This window comes from Balaenoptera musculus, chromosome 11 (genome assembly GCF_009873245.2).
Source record: "Balaenoptera musculus isolate JJ_BM4_2016_0621 chromosome 11, mBalMus1.pri.v3, whole genome shotgun sequence".
Lineage (NCBI taxonomy): Eukaryota > Metazoa > Chordata > Mammalia > Artiodactyla > Balaenopteridae > Balaenoptera > Balaenoptera musculus.
The window spans coordinates 41,670,768-41,689,661 of NC_045795.1; the positions used below are offsets into that span (position 1 = coordinate 41,670,768).

The 18,894-nt window shown below is 38.6% G+C and overlaps 1 protein-coding gene across 14 annotated transcripts in view; it reads left to right on the plus strand.

Moving 5' to 3' along the window:
• The first annotated feature begins 4,105 nt into the window (after positions 1-4,105).
• The window catches only part of LOC118904077 (muscular LMNA interacting protein), a 275,275-nt gene continuing 260,486 nt past the window's right edge, over positions 4,106-18,894 (plus strand). For 13 of the 14 annotated variants that reach the window (XM_036869793.1, XM_036869795.1, XM_036869801.1 and 10 more), the window contains exon 1: positions 4,106-4,278. In XM_036869793.1, coding sequence (XP_036725688.1) covers positions 4,216-4,278 — 63 coding nt within the window. In that variant the 5' untranslated portion in view covers positions 4,106-4,215. The remainder of the gene's footprint in view (positions 4,279-18,894) is intronic. The other variant, XM_036869796.1, reaches the window with a different exon arrangement.

Genomic DNA, 18,894 nt, shown 5'->3' on the forward strand with positions numbered 1-18,894 from the left:
GGTTACCCACATCCTTGCCAATGCTTACTGTCTGCTTTGATTTTAGCCATCCTAGTGGGTGCGAAATGCTGTCTCATTGTGGTTTTGATTTGGGTTCCTTAATCACAATTTTGTTGAACAGCTTTTCATGTGCTTGTTGGCCATTTGTTTGTCTTCTTTGGAGAAATGTCTATTCAAATCCTTTGCCCATTTCAAAAACTGGGTTTATTTGTCTTTTTTTATTGTTGATTTGTAAGAGTTCTTTATGTATTCTGGATACAAGGCTCTTATCAGATAAATGATTTGCAAATATTTTCTCCCATTCTCTCTGTTAATTTTTTTGCCACATTTGTTAGGACTTTGATACTATCTTTATTTATTTATTTATTTATTTATTTATTTATTTATTTATTTATGGCTGTGTTGGGTCTTTGTTTCTGTGCGAGGGCTTTTCTCTAGTTGTGGCAAGCGGGGGCCACTCTTCATCACGGTGTGCGGGCCTCTCACTATCGCAGCCTCTCTTGTTGCGGAGCACAGGCTCCAGACGCGCAGGCTCAGTAGTTGTGGCTCACGGGCCCAGCTGCTCCGCGGCATGTGGGATCTTCCCAGACCAGGGCTCGAACCCCTGTCCCCTGCATTGGCAGGCAGACTCTCCACTGCGCCACCAGGGAAGCCCTGATACTATCTTTGAAGTGAACTTTTTTTCCTAGATAAACTTCACGAAGCCGGGGGAAATAATGGCATGCACTTTCACCCAGAACCTGCTTGATGGCAGACACTGTGTGAAGTTCTTTGCACCTGTTACCACATTTTAATTTTTGTCATAACATTAAGAGGTTGATATCATTCCTTTATTAAAGGGAGAGGGCACTGAAACTCTGAGAATTAATTTGCTCAAAGTGACCCAACTAGAAAGTGGCAGAATCTGCAAATAAATTCAATTCTTCCTGCTTCCTGAGTCTATTTATTTCTCCTTTACTCTAATGGTTAGTGTTTTGAGTAAGATAAGTGAGCAATCCATATTGTATTCATCTATAGTATGATTTGCGTTGGATAAACATGCATTTTATTCCTGTGTTTCCTACCAAAAGTCTTTTAAATAATAGTGCATTAAATATCTTGTCACTTCCATTTGATACATTTCCCTCGTCTCCCCCTCCTTCCCTTCCTCCCTCTTTCCTTCTTTGTTTTTTCCTTTCCTTCCTCTCTCTCCTGCCTTCTTTCCTTTACAAGTCCTTTATTTAATCCTTATTATGTTCTAAGTGCCTGGATAAAGTGGTGAATAAAGTACCCTCTGGTGCTTATACAGTAGTAGGAGAGATGAACTGCAAATAAATATTAGATATGTATAAACTTCAAATATTATGTGAAATAATAGACCGCCAGAGGTGGTAAGAGCTATGAAGGAGAAAACAGCAAATGAGTGGACAGAGGGTTTGCTATTTTAGATAGTTACTGGGGAAGCTCTGGATGAAGGGAGAATGGAGCCACGTGACTCTGGAGAGAGGGCTCTCCGGTCAGGGGCAGGAGACGTGTTTGTCGTGATTGATGAACAGGAAGGAGACCCATGTAGCTCATCACTTCTGTTGGACCAGCAAGCGGACAAGGGCTGGCTTTTGCATGGGCATGATCTTACCTAAGAAAGCTCCTGTCCCTAAAACATATGTAAAATATATTTAAGCATATCTCTGTATACGGATGGAGTAAGTGGTCCTCACCATACAGTGCTGGGGCTACAGACCCACTTGCCCTGTTGTGCCTGGGATGAGATTACTTGTTCAGAGGTGCTGAAGTGCCCAGTGGGTAGGTGCTTGGGCCAGGGGGCTTGAGTGCCAGCTATTGGCTATGTAACTGTGTCTTATTTTATCAGCTATAAAGTGGGTGCATTAATTTGCTAGCACTGCTAGTCTGTTAAGTCACAGACTGGGTGACTTAAAGAACAAAGATATATTTCCTCACAGTTCTGGAAGCTAGAAGTCCAAGATCAAGGTGTCGGCAGGGTTGGTTTCTTCTGGGGCTCTCTCCTTGGCTTGGAGATGGCCATCTTCTCCCTGTGTCCTCACATGGTCTTCCCTCTGTGTGTATCTTTGTCCTAATCTCCTCTTCTTACAGGGACACCAGTCATATTGGATTAGGCCCCCACCCTTATGACTTCATCTTAAATTAATTACCTCTGTAAAGACCCTATCTCTAAATATAATCTTATTCTGCGAGACTGGGGGTTAGGACTTCCACGTATGAATTTTGGGGGGAACACAATTCAGCTCATAACAACGGAGAAAATAGTAGTATCTACCTAGAAGTGTTTAACAAACACGAGAAAGAAGTAGGCAGAATAGTATCTACCTTCTAGAAGTGGTTTGGAGAATTAATTGAGGTAATATATGGAAAGTTTTAAAGCCGCTCCTGGCACATGGTGAGTGCTATGGGACTGTGCTATGTAAGAGTGCTATTATATCTTATTTATATCCAGTCACGTTTACATTGTGAGTTTGTTGGGGAAGAAAAGTAGAGATTGTGTCTTTTCACTTTATTATTGTTTTTATTCATTATTTAAAAAAAATCTGCCTGCATCTAGGGTAATCTTCACCCATTATGTATACTCAGTACATGTTTGTTGAATTAAACTTTCCATCCCTCCCACTGGCACTGGCATGTCCCTGTCATTATACCTGTTATCTTCTCCTTCTCCAACCAGCTCTGCATCCTACTATCCCCCTACTCCCAACTGGATCCTGCATTTCACCTTCCGGCATTACACCAGCAATAACTGTTTTCTTTTGCAGCCATAGCATGCCTTTTTTTTTTCCTAGAGAGATTTTGGAAGTTCCCTTCACATAAAATTTCAACTCTTGCCTTGATTTTGACGTATACCAATCTTGCCTGCTATTCAGCCTATAAGACTTCATTGCAAATGTATTAGGACAACATGTGTGATTCCCTTTCTGGAACTCAGAGGTGAGCCAAAGAGGGAAGCCCCTTTGGCCCATAAGTCTGATAGACCATTTCTGAATTCTCATCTTGAAGCAGGGCTAGCTAGGTTTATTTCTACTAAATGTTTCACTTCTGGAATCCTCAGCCCTTCCATCCTGATGCAGAATAAGCTCTAGAGCAACCCTGCCTGGCAATAGAGAACCAGCTGTAATCACGCTAAAGGACAGAGCCTCATAACTCATTTCCTAAAATGTTTCCTAAAAGTGGAGGAAAAACCGATAGGAAATTTAAGTTACGATCACAAACAGTTGTGAAAACGATGTTTGAAAAGGCTGAGAGACTAGGCCAGTGTAGAGATCAGTCTTAGCTTACTCTGAAAGCCATTTTTATTTTTTATTGCCATTCGCATATGTAGTTTGCTGCAAAAAAAAAAAAAAAACAACAAAACCCGGAGAGTTAATTACCATCATGCCACACAGTTAATTTTCTTTCAAGCATGTAACAATTTCAAAAGAATTCTGAGAACATTTGTTGCATTGGAAAAATGAATTTCATCTTCTCTGTCATAACTTTGTTCCCAGTAGAAAAGCCAGGATAATGAAGAAAAAAATCAGTTTTGTGAAGGAAAACACTTTCCTTTCATGAAGTTTCTAAATATCATTTGCCCACTTTTCATGGAATAAAACTGACACCCATTGAATATATGTGTTGTGTGTCTGAATAGTTTTAATTAGTTTTCCTTTGCACTTCCCTTTAAGTGACTTTTTAAAGTTTTGAGCTACAAAATAATGCATAAATGTCTAGACTGCCGGGACCCAAATTGGAATTTGGAAGAATGGGACTGGCTGATTCATATTTGCTATATGACCATCACATTTGTCCTTTTAAAATTGATTTATTAGGCCCATATTCTAGAGTATATTTTATTGTGCTGCAATGGCTACTAATGAAATCTTTGATAGTGGCTTTTTGTCACAGACGTCTTTCTTGACTCAGGTAACCTAACGTGTTGGGATAGTTTCCTGTTGGAGAGTTTGCTTTTATATCAAGTGACATTTATCATTATCTAAGGCCAGCTGCCTGACTTCTCTTCAGTGCTCTGTTTATGGGGTTTGAACATCTATAAATGGAAACACGAGCTAACCAGAAATTATTGCCAGGGCTTTCTGATAGTGTCCTGGGCTCTCACAAGTTGGAATGTCCTGCAATATCTAACACGTAAGCACGTCACATCGTTTTCTAGACAGAATCGGAATCTCACTTTTTCTGTCTCTCTCTCTCTCTCTCTCATTCTCTTTCAACATGGAATTTGAAAAGCATGAAAAAGGAAGCTTATTAAACCAGAATTTAGAGGAGAAACTGACGGTAAGACTGGTGAGATTTCGCAAACACAGCTTTATGATGTGACTGACGGAGTAAAAATCAGCTGTCATAGTTTGGAAAAGTTGTACCAGGCAGCCTATGTTTCCATGTTTTTCTGGTCAACAACCTTGAAATGAATAAGTTTCAAGGGCTTTACTGAAAACAATGTAATAAAATTATTAATGCGTTGTCATTACCAGAATGTGGGCAAATTTGATTTAGTTAATGATGTGGTTTATCTCCATTTTTAAAACCAGAATCCACTTATTTTGAGCCCTTGTTGTGATCGTCTCAATACTGGGAGATTATTGTCTTTACTGATAAGAGGTTTAACGAATGTTCAAAGCCCAGTTTCTCTCAGAGATACCAGAAATATGTGTCAGGAGAAATATAAGAATTATGGACTGTTTTAATGTTTTATGGAATAAGTTAATGATCTTCTGGTGTAAGGATGAAGTTTACTCTTCAAAAAGTTTTTAGTTTTAGGCTATAAAAGTTGTAAAAGTAGCTTTACCTTGATGTTAAGAAATTCAATGTCAATGAACATAGTGGTCACTTCTATTTGCTCAAACATAAAATATAGTGTAACCTGGAGTAGAATGTATTGTTCATGGTCCACCTGTTGAGTATAGGAGGCTAACTGTGTTTGTAAAGTTACTGTGGCTTCAGAGTTAATATTAGAACAGGGCCGGCTAATTTTAAAAGCAGTGCAAGTAGCAAAAAGTAAATCCATATTGAGTTTAAGACCGTGGCTTCTTAAACTCGTGAGACTGCATTGTTCTGGATTTCTGACGTTCAGATGTATGCACTAGTAGTGATATTCTTGAAAGATAGAAAGAAGAACCATACTGGGTTGAAAACTCTTAAGGTGTATTAGAATTTCAAGATCTTGAAGAAATACATTGGATAAAATACAACCTTTTCTTAAAGGATTCGGGTCATTTTGAATATCGACTGTGGACCTCTATTCTAGGTGGTTGTTTAAACATGTCACGGCCATAGACTACTTTGCTTTTTGACTGTTTTGAAAAGCCATGTATTATTGTAGAACTAACCAGGGGTTTTGAGTCAGAAAGATCTGGTGCGAATTCTCAATCCATAACTTCTAAATGTAGGACAATGGGATTTTGTTTAAGCTTTTTGAGTCTCAGTTAACTTACTTGTTGATGGGGAGCAGTAATACCTAATTTGAAGGCTGTCATGAGCATTAAAAACTATAATGTATGTGAAGTCCCTCGGCTGAGACTGATGTTTTCAAACTGTTTCTGGCCTGACTTACTTAGCAAGTACATACCCAGGGTTTGTTTATATAGAAAGAGAAAGCTGAAATGCGTTTCAAAGTAAAGGGAAAACTCAGATATGTTAACCATAATGGCTTAGTGGTTATAAAACCTTGATGGAACCAGATAGAGGGTAAAGAAAACATGAATAAGAGTTGCTATGAATTAGTGTGAAATTTGACCCAGAGCTCCCTGGCAATCTCTTACAGGAAGTTTTGCAAATAAACATAGTGGATATGGGGCGCGTGAACAAAAGTGAAAATGATCTCTTGGTGTATAAAAATTTCACTGCCTGGGAGGTCACACATTCTTCATGCCGGACTCTACCTGGAACACAGCTATGAATCTAGAAGTGAGCTAAATCCTCTCCTTAGAGGGAGTAGCTGCCACAGAATTCATGGACTTTACTCTGGAGGGGAAGCCTAGGGCTGGCCTCTGATTAATTTCCAGAAGACTGGAGGAAAATCTGGGGCCAATCAAAAGGCACCAGAATATCCAATCTGTACTGAGCAGAAACTGTTCTCAGGGAGGGAGGGAACACAGTAAATAAAGTTCAGTACTTGGGGAAGTTACCTGTACAGATAAATAGATAAATAATAAGTAAATAATAAATAAGTAAAATTCAGGCAAGAAATTCTCACTGCTCTCTGAACTCTTTCTTTTAGATTATTAAATGTGTCAACAAAGAATTTCACTTACATTGATCTTCAACCGAAATTTCTTAATGAAAAGGAAAAATTCATGTATTAACATAGTAAAAATGGTCATGCACTTCAGGGCATTCTGACATCATAATGGTTTCTTTCTCTAAAAGATGATAAGAACAAATAGATCTCACACATAAGTCTAATAATTTCTATCACATTAGTATAATATATCTCAAGAGACAATTCTATCTCCCAAGCAATAAATGTTCAGTAAGTATCACAAAAATAATGATAATGAGAAGGGTATTGCATCCAGCTCATTTTATACTGATGCTTGGTAGAAGCAAATTAAGAAAGTAGTCAATTGCTGAATATCATCAATATTGCTTTTTTGAGTAAAAGTAACTCTCTGAGATTGAGAAAGAAATTTGTCATCTGACAGTTTTTTGACATTTTAAATTTGAGGGTGAAAGCCTTATCCGATGACATGCAGATTTCCTTAGGATCTCACAAAAAGCATTCTTCTCAATTTTAGGAAAAGAGAATCCTGCCACTTTTAAATACAATGAAAGAGAAAAGACACTGAAGAAAAAACTATGGGTAAAATATAAAAACACAAAGTATACATTTAAAAATTCTGTGGTAATTCAGTGAAGGGTAGCACTTTAAGGTTATATTAGTTATCAATTCATAGGTTCATTAATATAAATAAAATTAATTATTTTCTAAGAAGAAATCTGTTAGCAAATAAAACACGGAACTGCTGGTTTGGTTATAATTCCTGTTGTTATTATCTGATGACAAGTTTGAGTTTTGTTTGGAGCATTTTCAGAGATGCAACCTAGTGTTTATTAGGTAGGATTGTCCTCAGAAAGAAACAAAAAAGAGGCTTTCAGATCAATACACATTCCTGAATGCCTAGTTGGAACAAGACAGGTACTAAGGGCTGCAGCAGAACATGCATGATAAAGAAAGTCTTGGCCATCAAGGAGATTATTGTTTTGATTATTTTTTAGTAGATTATAAAAGAATAATGGTAAGTTTTAGTAGCTTAGACATATTCTAAGTGTACAAAACAAAAACATTCCAAATTCTTTTTTCTCACATAGACTTGGGACAGCAAGACTATAATTATGCATCAGAATGTCTTAACAATGGGAACAATTGTAAAGCATTTTATGCAGTAACATAGTTCATTTCATTATAAATGTCTACTGTTGAAGGAGGTCATGGGGAGGACATGACCTCTGGTTGACCCAAGAGCAGGACCCAGGCAGTGGAAGTCTCCTCACCCCTCCCCTGTCCTTAGAATATGCTTTCTGCCCACAGTTCCCACAGTGGGAGCTGTTCCAAGGACGCAGCCTTGAGAGGAACGTGATGCTGAGACCAGCTGGGTGGTACCATCTGACTGAACCCAGTTACGACCTCTCTATAAACTCTTAAGATTCTGGCAAGCGATCCAGGGGATCTACTCCTCTTGCTGATGCCCGAGACAAGCCTGGTATATAAGTTCCCTGCTTATTAAACCTGCTACCCACCAATCTGGAGTGTCTGCCTCTTCTCCAGTCTCTCCTTGCCCTCCCTGCATGGGGACCAATTTCAAATTTCACCCAGCAAGCTCCCAAGGCTTCAAACCAACATCTATATATCTTTTTTCTAACTGTATCTAACTAGGGTCCCTGGTAACAGGTACTCAGTAGGTGCTGACATATCTGAAAAAAAAAGTGTATACTGCTGATGTTTTTGGTGAGTTATCTAGAGATTATTTTCAGTATAGCTTGAGTGTTGTTTCTGATCTATACATAATTCCAGACAAGATAGCATCACATAATACAATAAGTGGTAAATTTAGGGTTGTAATTCTCTGGAGGTAAGGTACTGAATCTCTCTATCTTTATATCATAATTGATTGCCTTAAATCCTTAATAAACTAATTTTGGTGATGACCAAAATGAAGGGAAATGAAAACAAATGAATGAACAATGTGACATCTCCTTTTCTTTGACATTTGATTATTTATTTTGAAAACTTTCTTCCATTTCTTTGCATTTGTAAGAGTGGATCAATGACTCTTGCTATGTTCTGGATTTTACTGAGAAAGTTGCCTTGGATGTCCATTGTGTCTGTTCATTTTGATGGTAGAGGATGTGAGTTAATTTGTTCCCAAACCTTAACTCCCCCATGCTGCTGGCTCATTTGTTTTTATGGGTGGCACCATCATGGAGCTTGGTAGGCATTTGGGCATCTCTAAAAATGCTTCTGGTCTCTCGGGCATGTCTGTGGTGCCTACTATGCATTCTATACCCCTATTTGGCACCCCTGCCAAGATGGCCCATTCGTCATCAGTATATTTTGAATTCACTATTCCCTTTTCTCCAGAGAGGGCCAGAGCTCTGTAATAAGTTGACACCCAGCATACTCTGTGGAAATAATTATTTTCAAAAAACAGATGGGCGGTAATGAACACGATTTTATAGTAAATGCCTCAATAAGCATCCCTCGACTGGAAGGCAAACAGGAAACTCAGAACTAGGATTCTCTGAATTTCTGAGCTCAGTGTCACTTCTGAATTTTTAATAAGATCAGTTACGTTGTTCCCATGACTTATGGGGATAAGAACTCTCTGAGAACTCAGTAAAGGGGATACAGGATTGATCAGTCTGTACCAGGTATTCAGGAGTTCATTGATTAAGACATACTCTCCAAAGAACTGAAACAGCCCTCAAGCATTATGAGTAGTAAGAAGAGTCTGGTTTCACCCTGGCTGAAGATGCATAGTTGCAAAGAGTAACCATGAATCCTGATTATTTGGCAGATCAAAGTGAAAAACTAAATAATGGCTCTTAGAGCACTCTTTCATAAGAAATAATCCCACTCTAACCTCTCTCTGTCCTCCTCTCCATAGAGTTAGTAACAAATGTTTAAAAATTCCTGAAGAATATGTAGGATGAAATAAAAAAAGGAGGGAAGAGACGAGATGCCATGTTGGTGGTGGATCACAGGAATGAATGGGAAATCCACTAAGCAGTGGGAATAGAATCTTAATGGGCATCATTGCAGAATGAGGTGAGACTGGGAAAATGATGAGTTAGGGTAGGAGAGGGCATGCAGGTGTTCTGAGGACCATCCTACCATATCTATGAAAGTCGGAACAGAGAACCTATGCCTCTGGGGATGTGTGTGTGTGTGTGTGTGTGTGTGTGTGTGTGTGATTGTATGGTGCTGAAGACTTCTTATTCCAAAGAAGAGACCTTCTTCCCTCTTCCTAAGTGCCATCTGGTGTGGTGAAAAGCATGTTGTATCTGAGTCTAGGACCAGTATTGGTGGGAAAGTTGTGTTTGTGTGGCTTTTGACAAATCACTTAACCTTTGGTGTCCTTATCTACAAGGTGAGAGGCTGGGTTGGATTTTCCAAGATTGCTACTCTATCTAAAACTTTATGAGTCTGTAGAAAAATACCCTTTGGCTGTATGCTGATTAAATCCTTGCCATACCAAACAATGCCTCTTTATGCAAACATTGAAATAGTTTATATTTTTATGTCATCACTGACCGAATGTAAAATGTAAAATAGAAGTCCTTGTGATTAGATTAAACCTTCCTTGCAGTAGGAAGTTCACAGTTCAGTACTCATGAATTGAATTGCATATATTTTCGATGTTTTCACTGAGAAATGAGAAATGACAAAGATTTGAGAAGATTTGAGGACTGAATCATGGAGGAAAATTATGGAATAGATGGAGAAAGAAGCATGTAAATGCCTCAATATTAATATCGCGATATTATCGAAATAAGGCGTTCTATTTTCTTACGATATTACATAAAATAAAGTGGACACTTCATTTTCATCGGGAATAACAATTTAGAAAATATGAGCTCTGTGTTTTAAATGTTATTCTAAGATGGTTTGTTTAGGGCGTATTCATTCCCTTTTGTAGTTCTCGCTGCTCCCTGCAATGTGCCTGACACAGATAACTTGGTCCCTTTGCAACTCTAATTTTAGTCTCTTTTGCAACTCTAATTTTAGTCCCTTTTGCATCACTGAGGTTGGGGAAAAAGTAGATTGCACACGAATGGCAAAATCCTAGTCACCCTTACGATTTTTCTTTTCCCTTGAAGAAAAAAATGAGGGCTGTGCCTGTTAGAACCCAGGGCGGGGAGGTGAAGAGTAAAGTGAAACTGATGAGGATCCAGATTTATACCTTATGGTTCACACGAAGTTCTCGAAACCATCCAGTCTTTTTTTTTTTTTTTCATCCAGTCTTTTGAAAACCACTGCTAATTAAAGCAGTGTCTGCTGATAATGTAAGTCTGAGATGCACTGATTGAATGGATCTTTTGCTAGAGCTCTGTGTGATGGTGAGTAACAGAAGAGGGATGGATGGCAGGCTTTAACTGAGCTGTGATTTCACAGTGACATTTATAATATCCTGTACGTGTGGTGAGATAGTTTCTAGGTTCTCATTGTGGGAATTACAGTGACTTACCTAGCCAGTTCTGTTCTGAGTATGGCTCCCCCCAGGAAATGACAAATAGACTGCTGTATTAGTGATGGAATTATATTTGAGAGCCATGGGCTTTATTTTGCTATCTGATCTTCATAAAAATAAGGAGATGATTTTTTAAAATGGCAAGAGAATGTCTGTGGTTTAACTGCTGGTTTCTCTCTTTTATTTATAACCTAAGTTTTTCTCAAGGGTCCTTTCATCAATTTCCTTTTCAGTTAGTGGGTGTTTCCTTGCATGGGTAGCTTCTGGGGAAGACATCACCGCAGATTGTTCTCCGAAACAAGCTGGATGTCAGGATGTAGCCATTCAGAGACCACTTCATGCTCTTAAATACTGACTTGGTGACATTTATTTTTGGAGCAGATGAGAGAGCCCGTAGGATTGCTTTCCCAAACCTGGTATAATTTCCTGGGATATCATGTCACCATGGGGAAGCTGAATGAGAAAATGTCAGCATGAATTAATAAGCTTATCACAGGGAGTGGGGAGCTCTTTTAGAAAGTGTGAAGGAAATATGGAAAATCAAGTGTTTCCATTTCTGTTTTGTTTTTCCAGTGGAGCTCAGCTTTCAATCTGGGAATTCCTGTATGTTTTGTTGTTCTATTTGCTTCTCCTTATTTATTCATTCATTCATTCATCCAGCCTGGGAGTCCTCTGCATGTAGCTTGCCGACCTCGTGGCTGCCCGTACTCCTTTGCAGGGGGTGTGGAAGGAGAAGGGGGGGTGGGTCTAAGAGACTGCCAATGAATTCTCTCCTTTGCAAATCTACTACAGTCATGCCCTGTGGAATTTGCCTTCCTTGACTCTTGTGCCTCCAGCATTTGGAAAGGCATCTTTTAGGGTCCCTTCCTGGCTACAGCTCTGCTTCATAGAGCAATACACCTCCATCTCCTTTTTATCTTCTAGAAATTTACAATATGGTTTTTCATGCTGATTCCCCTCCCATGCCAGATCTCTTATTGTTGTGGGTTTATTCTTTTAAATTCCTTTCCTCTCCTTTTAATGAGGTGCAAGGAAGGATGTGAGGGAAACTCCTGGGTTCCATCAGTCATCTTGAACCAGAAGACCCTTGACTTATTTTTAAAGCTCTTCCTCAATGCTTTGTGTTGGAAAATCTTTTCAATAGGTCGGGAGTGTTGGAAACATCCTGATTCTTCATTGAGAGAGAGGCATTATGTAGAAGTGTTGTATAAGCTATGGTACATGGCATGCCAAGAAATATTCTGAGCATATAACTAAAAGAATTATGCTGTTTCTAAAAGTTTGAAAATTGAAAATTAAGAAAGTTATAGTTTTGACCCTTCTTCTTTGTGCTGTAGTGATCGTGATGGTTAAATTCAGGGACTCTGTGGTGAGGACTCTTGTGTGTTCAACCTATGTCAACCTATGTCAGCTTCAGTTTCCTTATCTGTAAAATGGGATGTGACTTGCCTCCCAGGGCTGTTATATGGACTGGAAATAAGGAAATTTTGGAAAAGCACTTGCACATAAGAAGCCTTCAATACACGGGAGCCATTAGACAAATGAGAATCGCAGTGGGGTATAACTTACTTCTTGCATCTGGAGAAGAAACCCTGGACTTGTGCTTGGGATTTGTCCTCTGCAGAGGGAATGTGATTTCAAACCAGAGGCAATGCTGAGGAAGTGTGCCATCATCAAAACTCTAAGTTTTAATTTTGTCTGTCCTGGAAGGATGACAAAGTTTCAAAAGTAAGAGCATTTTAAAAACCTGGTGCCCATTCTGAAACACATTATGGTTTTGTCTCAGCAGAGAATAATTACATTACATTAATGTAAGTACTATGTAAGGATAGAACAAATGGCTAAATTGTGAGGTGCAAATAATTAGGACATACCTAATACAATTAATAAAAAATATACCAATGACTGCTAGACTTATCAAGGTGGGATGTTTGTAGGAGGGGAAGAATAGAGGTAAATAGGAAGGCATCCTAGTGCGTGTGTGTGTAGAATGTTTTAAAGAAGAACAGAAATATGGTTAACAGTGCTGTTTGGTTGAAAAAAGTTTTAAATCCAGAAACTATTTATTCTGTTCAGGAGATCATAATTTATGTCTCTCACCTTCATCTGGCATTTTTCTTCCTTGTACATAATGTATTTTCCTGGGAAAGCAACACCACCAATGGTTCATTTATTTTTTTATTTAAGAATTTTTCTATAAAACATATAGTTCCTATACTACAAGTAGGACTTATACTGGTACAACTTTTCTGGAACATAAAATGTATCAAGGCTTTAAGTGCTTATGTAGCTACTGGCCAGGTAATTTTACTCTAGGAATTTTTTGAAGCAAAGAAATATACAAATATTATTTATAAGAATGTTTATTACAATGTTGTTTTATAAAAGTGAAAATAATGGACACAGTAGGGAAATTAGTTACTAATCTATGATAACATCATATGAGGAAATTTAAGGGCAGTGGTATAGTGGACAATATACTCCATCTCTTCCCTACAAAAATTCAGATATTATACAGTGTGGAATGAATGAGTCTTTTATGGACCCTCCACATTGGCAGGACATTAACGTGCAATCAGTGAATATATTTGTGTAGCACATCTCTTAATACTCTAAAAAAGACAACAATACTGGGTATTGAACTATATTTTTCAGTTTTACTGAAATTTCAAATAGCTCAGAGTGATTTTTTTTCATAATAACCTCACATTTTAATGATCCTGCTGAACTGATGAGATTGAATCAGAGAAGAACGCAAGGGAAACTGATATTTGGTGCACTATTCTTCACCTGAAAGCAGATTTGTAGACATCTGGAGAGCTTTCATCTTTTGATCAAACAGCCTTGGGCCACCAGCAGACTGCAAACCCCTCAAGGTCAGGAACTTGATTTTCCTGGCATCAAGGGCTGTACCTGATGTGTACTCAATAAACCTCAGTTCAACTGCACAGGTGTGACTTTTACGTGTGTCTGTGTGTGGGTGTGCAATGCACTTTGACTTCATAAGTAGCAGGGATCACAGACTAAGCCTACACTGAATTCATCCTAAGATTCAGCCATGTCTGGAGAGCTGGTAGCTTGGCACTTTCAAAGGACTGTTTTTAAGAGACACTGAAAAGCCTCCCAGTGAAAGACTTATCCCCAAGCCCTTGGGGAAAAGACAGATGAGATTCTTATGGTTTTGTTCATAGAAAATGAGGGACCCTGAGTTTGGCAGGCGGCCTCCCCTTCTGGTTGACTTCCAACTCGACCTCAGCAGTTTTGCTTGTGAGTAAAAATGGACAGAGTTGTCTTCCATGAAGTCTTTGAGCAGCGTAGAAAGCACTAAATGCCAGTGTGATTGGTGCTGGCAGCTTCGGCAAAGGCTTCAGCATCCTCAACGCAGAGCCCTGGACACCTTGGTGTGTCCGTTGGCAGGCAGTGATGGCATTGGTGGCAGAATTGTAGATTTTGGCACTGGCGACAGCATTGCCAGAGTGTGACAATAGGCCAGCATGTGACAGGAGGAAAGCGGCAGACTCCAAATGTGAGCTAAAGCACTAGTTCGTTGGAGCAATGAAAGAATGACAAAGGCATGGAACTTTCTCAGAGTGGGTAGAAATATAGCCACAGTGATACGATTTTTAATACCATTTAAAATAATTAATTGGACTTCATTTTTGCTCCAAGAACAGGTTGTGTTTACAATTCCCTTGTGAAAATTAAGTACTATGAAAAATGGCGATTAATTAGATATTTTCAGATACCAGGAACCTCTACCACTGGCAGTTATGTTTAATGAGATGCTTAAGATGTCAATAAAATCTGCACTATCCTTTGAGGATTACTATGTTTATTTTTGAGGAGTTTATATTTTGCTAAGATTCATTTTCTCTTTCTACCAAATACCAGTGCTGTGAGGTAGATTATCCCTAACATACTCTGCAGTATAAATTGTAGACTCTGGATGAAGTACAGCATATCTATTCTGGAGATATCTGGAATTCCTGTGCATTTGGCTTTGGTTTGTTTTTATAATACTTGAGATGTAAAACGGATCGTTTTTGGTTTCCCATGTATTTAAAGTCCTAGGTAAAATTTTAGGATGATACTTACCCCTCGCCTTCACCTCCTGCCCCCCCTTTCCCTTCTCCCGTCTCCCTCTCCTCCACCTCCTCCTCTTCTTTGGCTCCTCTCCCCTTCTTCCACCTCCCCCTCATCACTGTTCTCCTCATCCTGTCCTCCTACTTCTCCTCCTCCTCCTCCTTTCCACCTTCTTCTTTTTTGTCTTTGGATGTCCAAATGTTCCAGCACCATTTATTGGAAAGGCATATACACTCTAATTATCAACAATAGAAAGAATCCCATGTATTATAGATTCTCTTTATCACCAGGGAAACATTTCATCATCTCAACAACAGCCACCCATACTACTAATACTTACATATTTTTGCTATGACCTAGGCATCACTGTGTATATATATATATATATATATATATATACACACACACACACACACACACACACACATATGATGTATAGCTCTACACAGTAACCCCCAAAGTTGATATTATTTCTGTTCTAGTTTTATGTATGGGGAAACCAAGGTAAGAGAAATTAGTTACACAGTTAGTAAATGGTAGAGCTCTTTTCAAACCCAGGCTGTCTCCAAGTCCATGCACTTAACCACCATATCATGTTGCCTCTAAACTCAATTTTCTTTATGGTTAAATTTACACAAGAATACATTTTGGGATAGATTTATGTAACAACTTATCTGCTTTCTAATTAGTGTTTGGGTCCAAATAACAAATAATGCTCCTATAGGAACACTAAGAATGATGGACTGAAACATTAGTTTAATTAAAGATTCAGATGGACATGATTACTGTTTTAGAAAGATTATAGGAAATATTTTCTGAATGAGGCATTTGCAATATTTTGCAAGTCTGAACTTTATAAGAACTTACTCTAAGATATCCTTCTACCTGAAACTTCATAACTTTAAAGAATGACAAGATAGTTTCAGACAAACTTTTCTCATTTTTATGACCAACCATTTTAATTTCATCTATGGTACTATTGGTATTTATTTGTAAGTATCAGAGTTCTTTATGTGATGGACAGATTTTTTTATTCTTATTGATCAGGTGACCATGTGATTTATTATTCAAACAGGGATCCTTTTGAGAGTAAAAGGGGGCCCTATTAATAATTACTTCATGACCACAGGCACTAACCAGGACTGTCCCAGACGAGCCAGGGCACATGGGCAGCTGATATTTAACTTACTCATACATGGAGACCAGGGAATCAATGATTCCAGGGGTCAGGGATGGCTTCTAGACTCTTGAAAAGTTGAAAGTATTCTCTAACAGATAAACGTCATTTGCTTCTGTTCTCAGCAAAAGGACAACTTGAATCCACTTACTGACATTCTTTTTAAGAGCTTGAACTTAGCTTTCCTTTTTGTGTATCAGGTTATCTTGTGTGACAGAGATAGAGATGGTCTTTTATGTCATTGCTTCAGGGCTACAGAGTTAGTGGTGCAGCCATTGCCCTTGACCGTGAAGAGAGAGGGAGAGCTCAGCCTAATTTTCCTAAATGTTGGTTAATTTCACTTGTGAAATGAGAAGAATCCAGTAAGAGAAAGAGAAGGGCCATAAGCAAATAGCTGCAGTTTTACCAGTTTCACAGTGGATAGAATATTATATCACTTTATTCAAAGGTGTGGAAGCATTTTGTTCAAAGGTGTAAACGGTATTCTTTTTTTTCCCCCAGCATCACAAATCTTGTCATGATGTTACTAGGGAACATTAAATGTTGCTCTTTTCCTTGGCCTCTTGTTCTCTGAGTGAAGCTGAGTGTAATTGTGGAAAGAATGAGGAAAGCTTGACCATCAATTTAAGCATGGTTGGGACAAGTCACTTAACTTCCCTGGGTCTCAATTTCCTTATTGGTAAAAAGAAAAATATTAAACTGGATCATTTGAGGTTCCTCCCAGTTTTAATTTATGTGATTCTATGACCTCCTGGGAGGGTAGATCTTAGATTCTTGAAAGTTCTGATGGACATACCATGCTTAGATTTCATGCCTCACCTACAGAAAGGGGAAAATCCAAATCCTTCTGGGGTTTTTACCACAGGGAATGACACTTGTACAAGTATATTGAATTGTTGAAGTTGAACCTTTAGAAGCATAGGTCTGTATACAGTAAGAGAGCCATGTTATGAGGTCCCCACGCTGCAGTTAATAAGAACGGGCAATGTAGAAGAAGTATTTGGCAAAGATTAAAACATTTGCAAAAAAAAGAACAGTTTATTGGTTTACAAAAAATGCCAGTTTCTCTCTCAGAATATTTGAGTTGGCTTAGCCCAGTGTACTTAGGGACAAAGGGATACTATACATGGCGGTGAAGAGCCCTGGCTTGGCAGTCACACTGGCGTAATTCCTGGCTCCCACGGTTCACTGTGTCACGTGGGGCATTTAACCTTGTCAAGTGTATTAACTTGTAACCTAGTTTATTAACTTCTTTAAATGTCAGGCTCCTTGTCTGTGAAGGGAAGATAATAATAGCGCTCATAACAAAGGATTATTGTTAGAAATAACACATGTAAAAATCTTGATACTTATTTCCCTGTAATTCCAGCCAGTCACTGAAGTTTTAATGGGAAGATTCTTAGGCTAATTCACTTGTATTAGGAGGGTAGTCTAAATAGGTGTTATAAGTAGACCCAAATATATTGACTTAACACCATGAAAATTAATTTTTCTCTCACACAACAGTCCTGGAAGGAGGGATGCGGGAAGAGAGGTTTCCAATATGGTCTCCAGTGAGTACAGAGTAGAAACAGACACTTTGTTGTCAGGGCATCAGAGATGGGGGAGAAGCACGCAGACCCTCTTGGGAACGTGTGGATAATGCCAGGACTTACAAATGTTGTTTTGAGAGAGTAGGAAAGTGGTTGCTAGGGGCTGGGGCATGGGAGAAATTGGGAGAGATTGGTGAAGGGGTACAAAGTTTCAGTTATAAGGTGACTAGGGTCTGAGGATCTAGTGTATAACATGGTGGTTATAGTGGATAACACTGTATCATATAGTTAAAATTTGCTAAAAGAGTAGAACTTAAATGTTCCACCAAAGGGAAAAAAAGATAAATAGGTGAGGTGCTGGAGGTGTTAATCAGGTTAATGGGGGGAATCATTTCACAATGTACACATGTATCAAACCATCACAGTGTACACTTTAAATATCCTACAATTTTATTTGTCAATTATAACTCAGTAGAGCTGGAAAAAATGTTCCTTCGGTGTTACCATTTGAGAGTCACAGGGGCATAGTAAAAATTTGTAATTCTTACTGATCTTGTCCTTGGTTGACACACAAGGCAAGGAGTAATCAAGAAGTTTGGGCAGTCGCTTATATGTGGAATCTAAAATATGACACAAATGAACTTATCTATGGAACAGAAACAGACTCACAGACATAGAGAACAGACTTGTGATTGCCAAGCGGGGGAGGGGGTGAGGGGAAGGATGGATTGGGAGTTTGGGATGAGCAGATGCAAACTATTATATATAGAATGGATAAACAACAAGGTCCTACTGTATAGCACAGGGAACTATATTAAATATCCTGTGATAAACCATAATGGAAAAGAATATGAATTACAGTGATAAACCATAATGGAAAAGAATATGAAATATATATATATGTATAATTGGATCACTGTGGTATACATCAGAAATTAACACAACGTTGTAAATCAAATATACTTCAATAAAATTAAAAACAAAGTTTGGGAGTCGGAAGGAGGTCTCTAATAGGCTGCATTACTTTTTCCCATTTCATGTTCTGCTTTTGTTCTTACTTGATTGATAATTCTGTGTGTGCTCTGCAAAGGACAGGTAGTAAAGTTCACTGTGTTTCTATTATCCTGAGAGCTGGAGGGCATGTTATACTGCTCCAGCTGCACATGTATGAATTTCACATGCTTGGCATCTGGAATCTTGCCAATCTTCCATTGCTTCCCTGGATTAGCTCTGTAACCCAACAAAATTAAGTGGGTCCATCTAGGGAATTTCCTCTCAAAGGACATCTGTAAGTCACTAAAATTGAGTATATGCTTTTGTGTGTACGTAGGGGTGTGTGTGTGTGTGAGTGAAAGAGGGGAGAGAGAGATTTAAAGCACAGTGAGAGAGGTCTTGATAGATACCTCCAAAC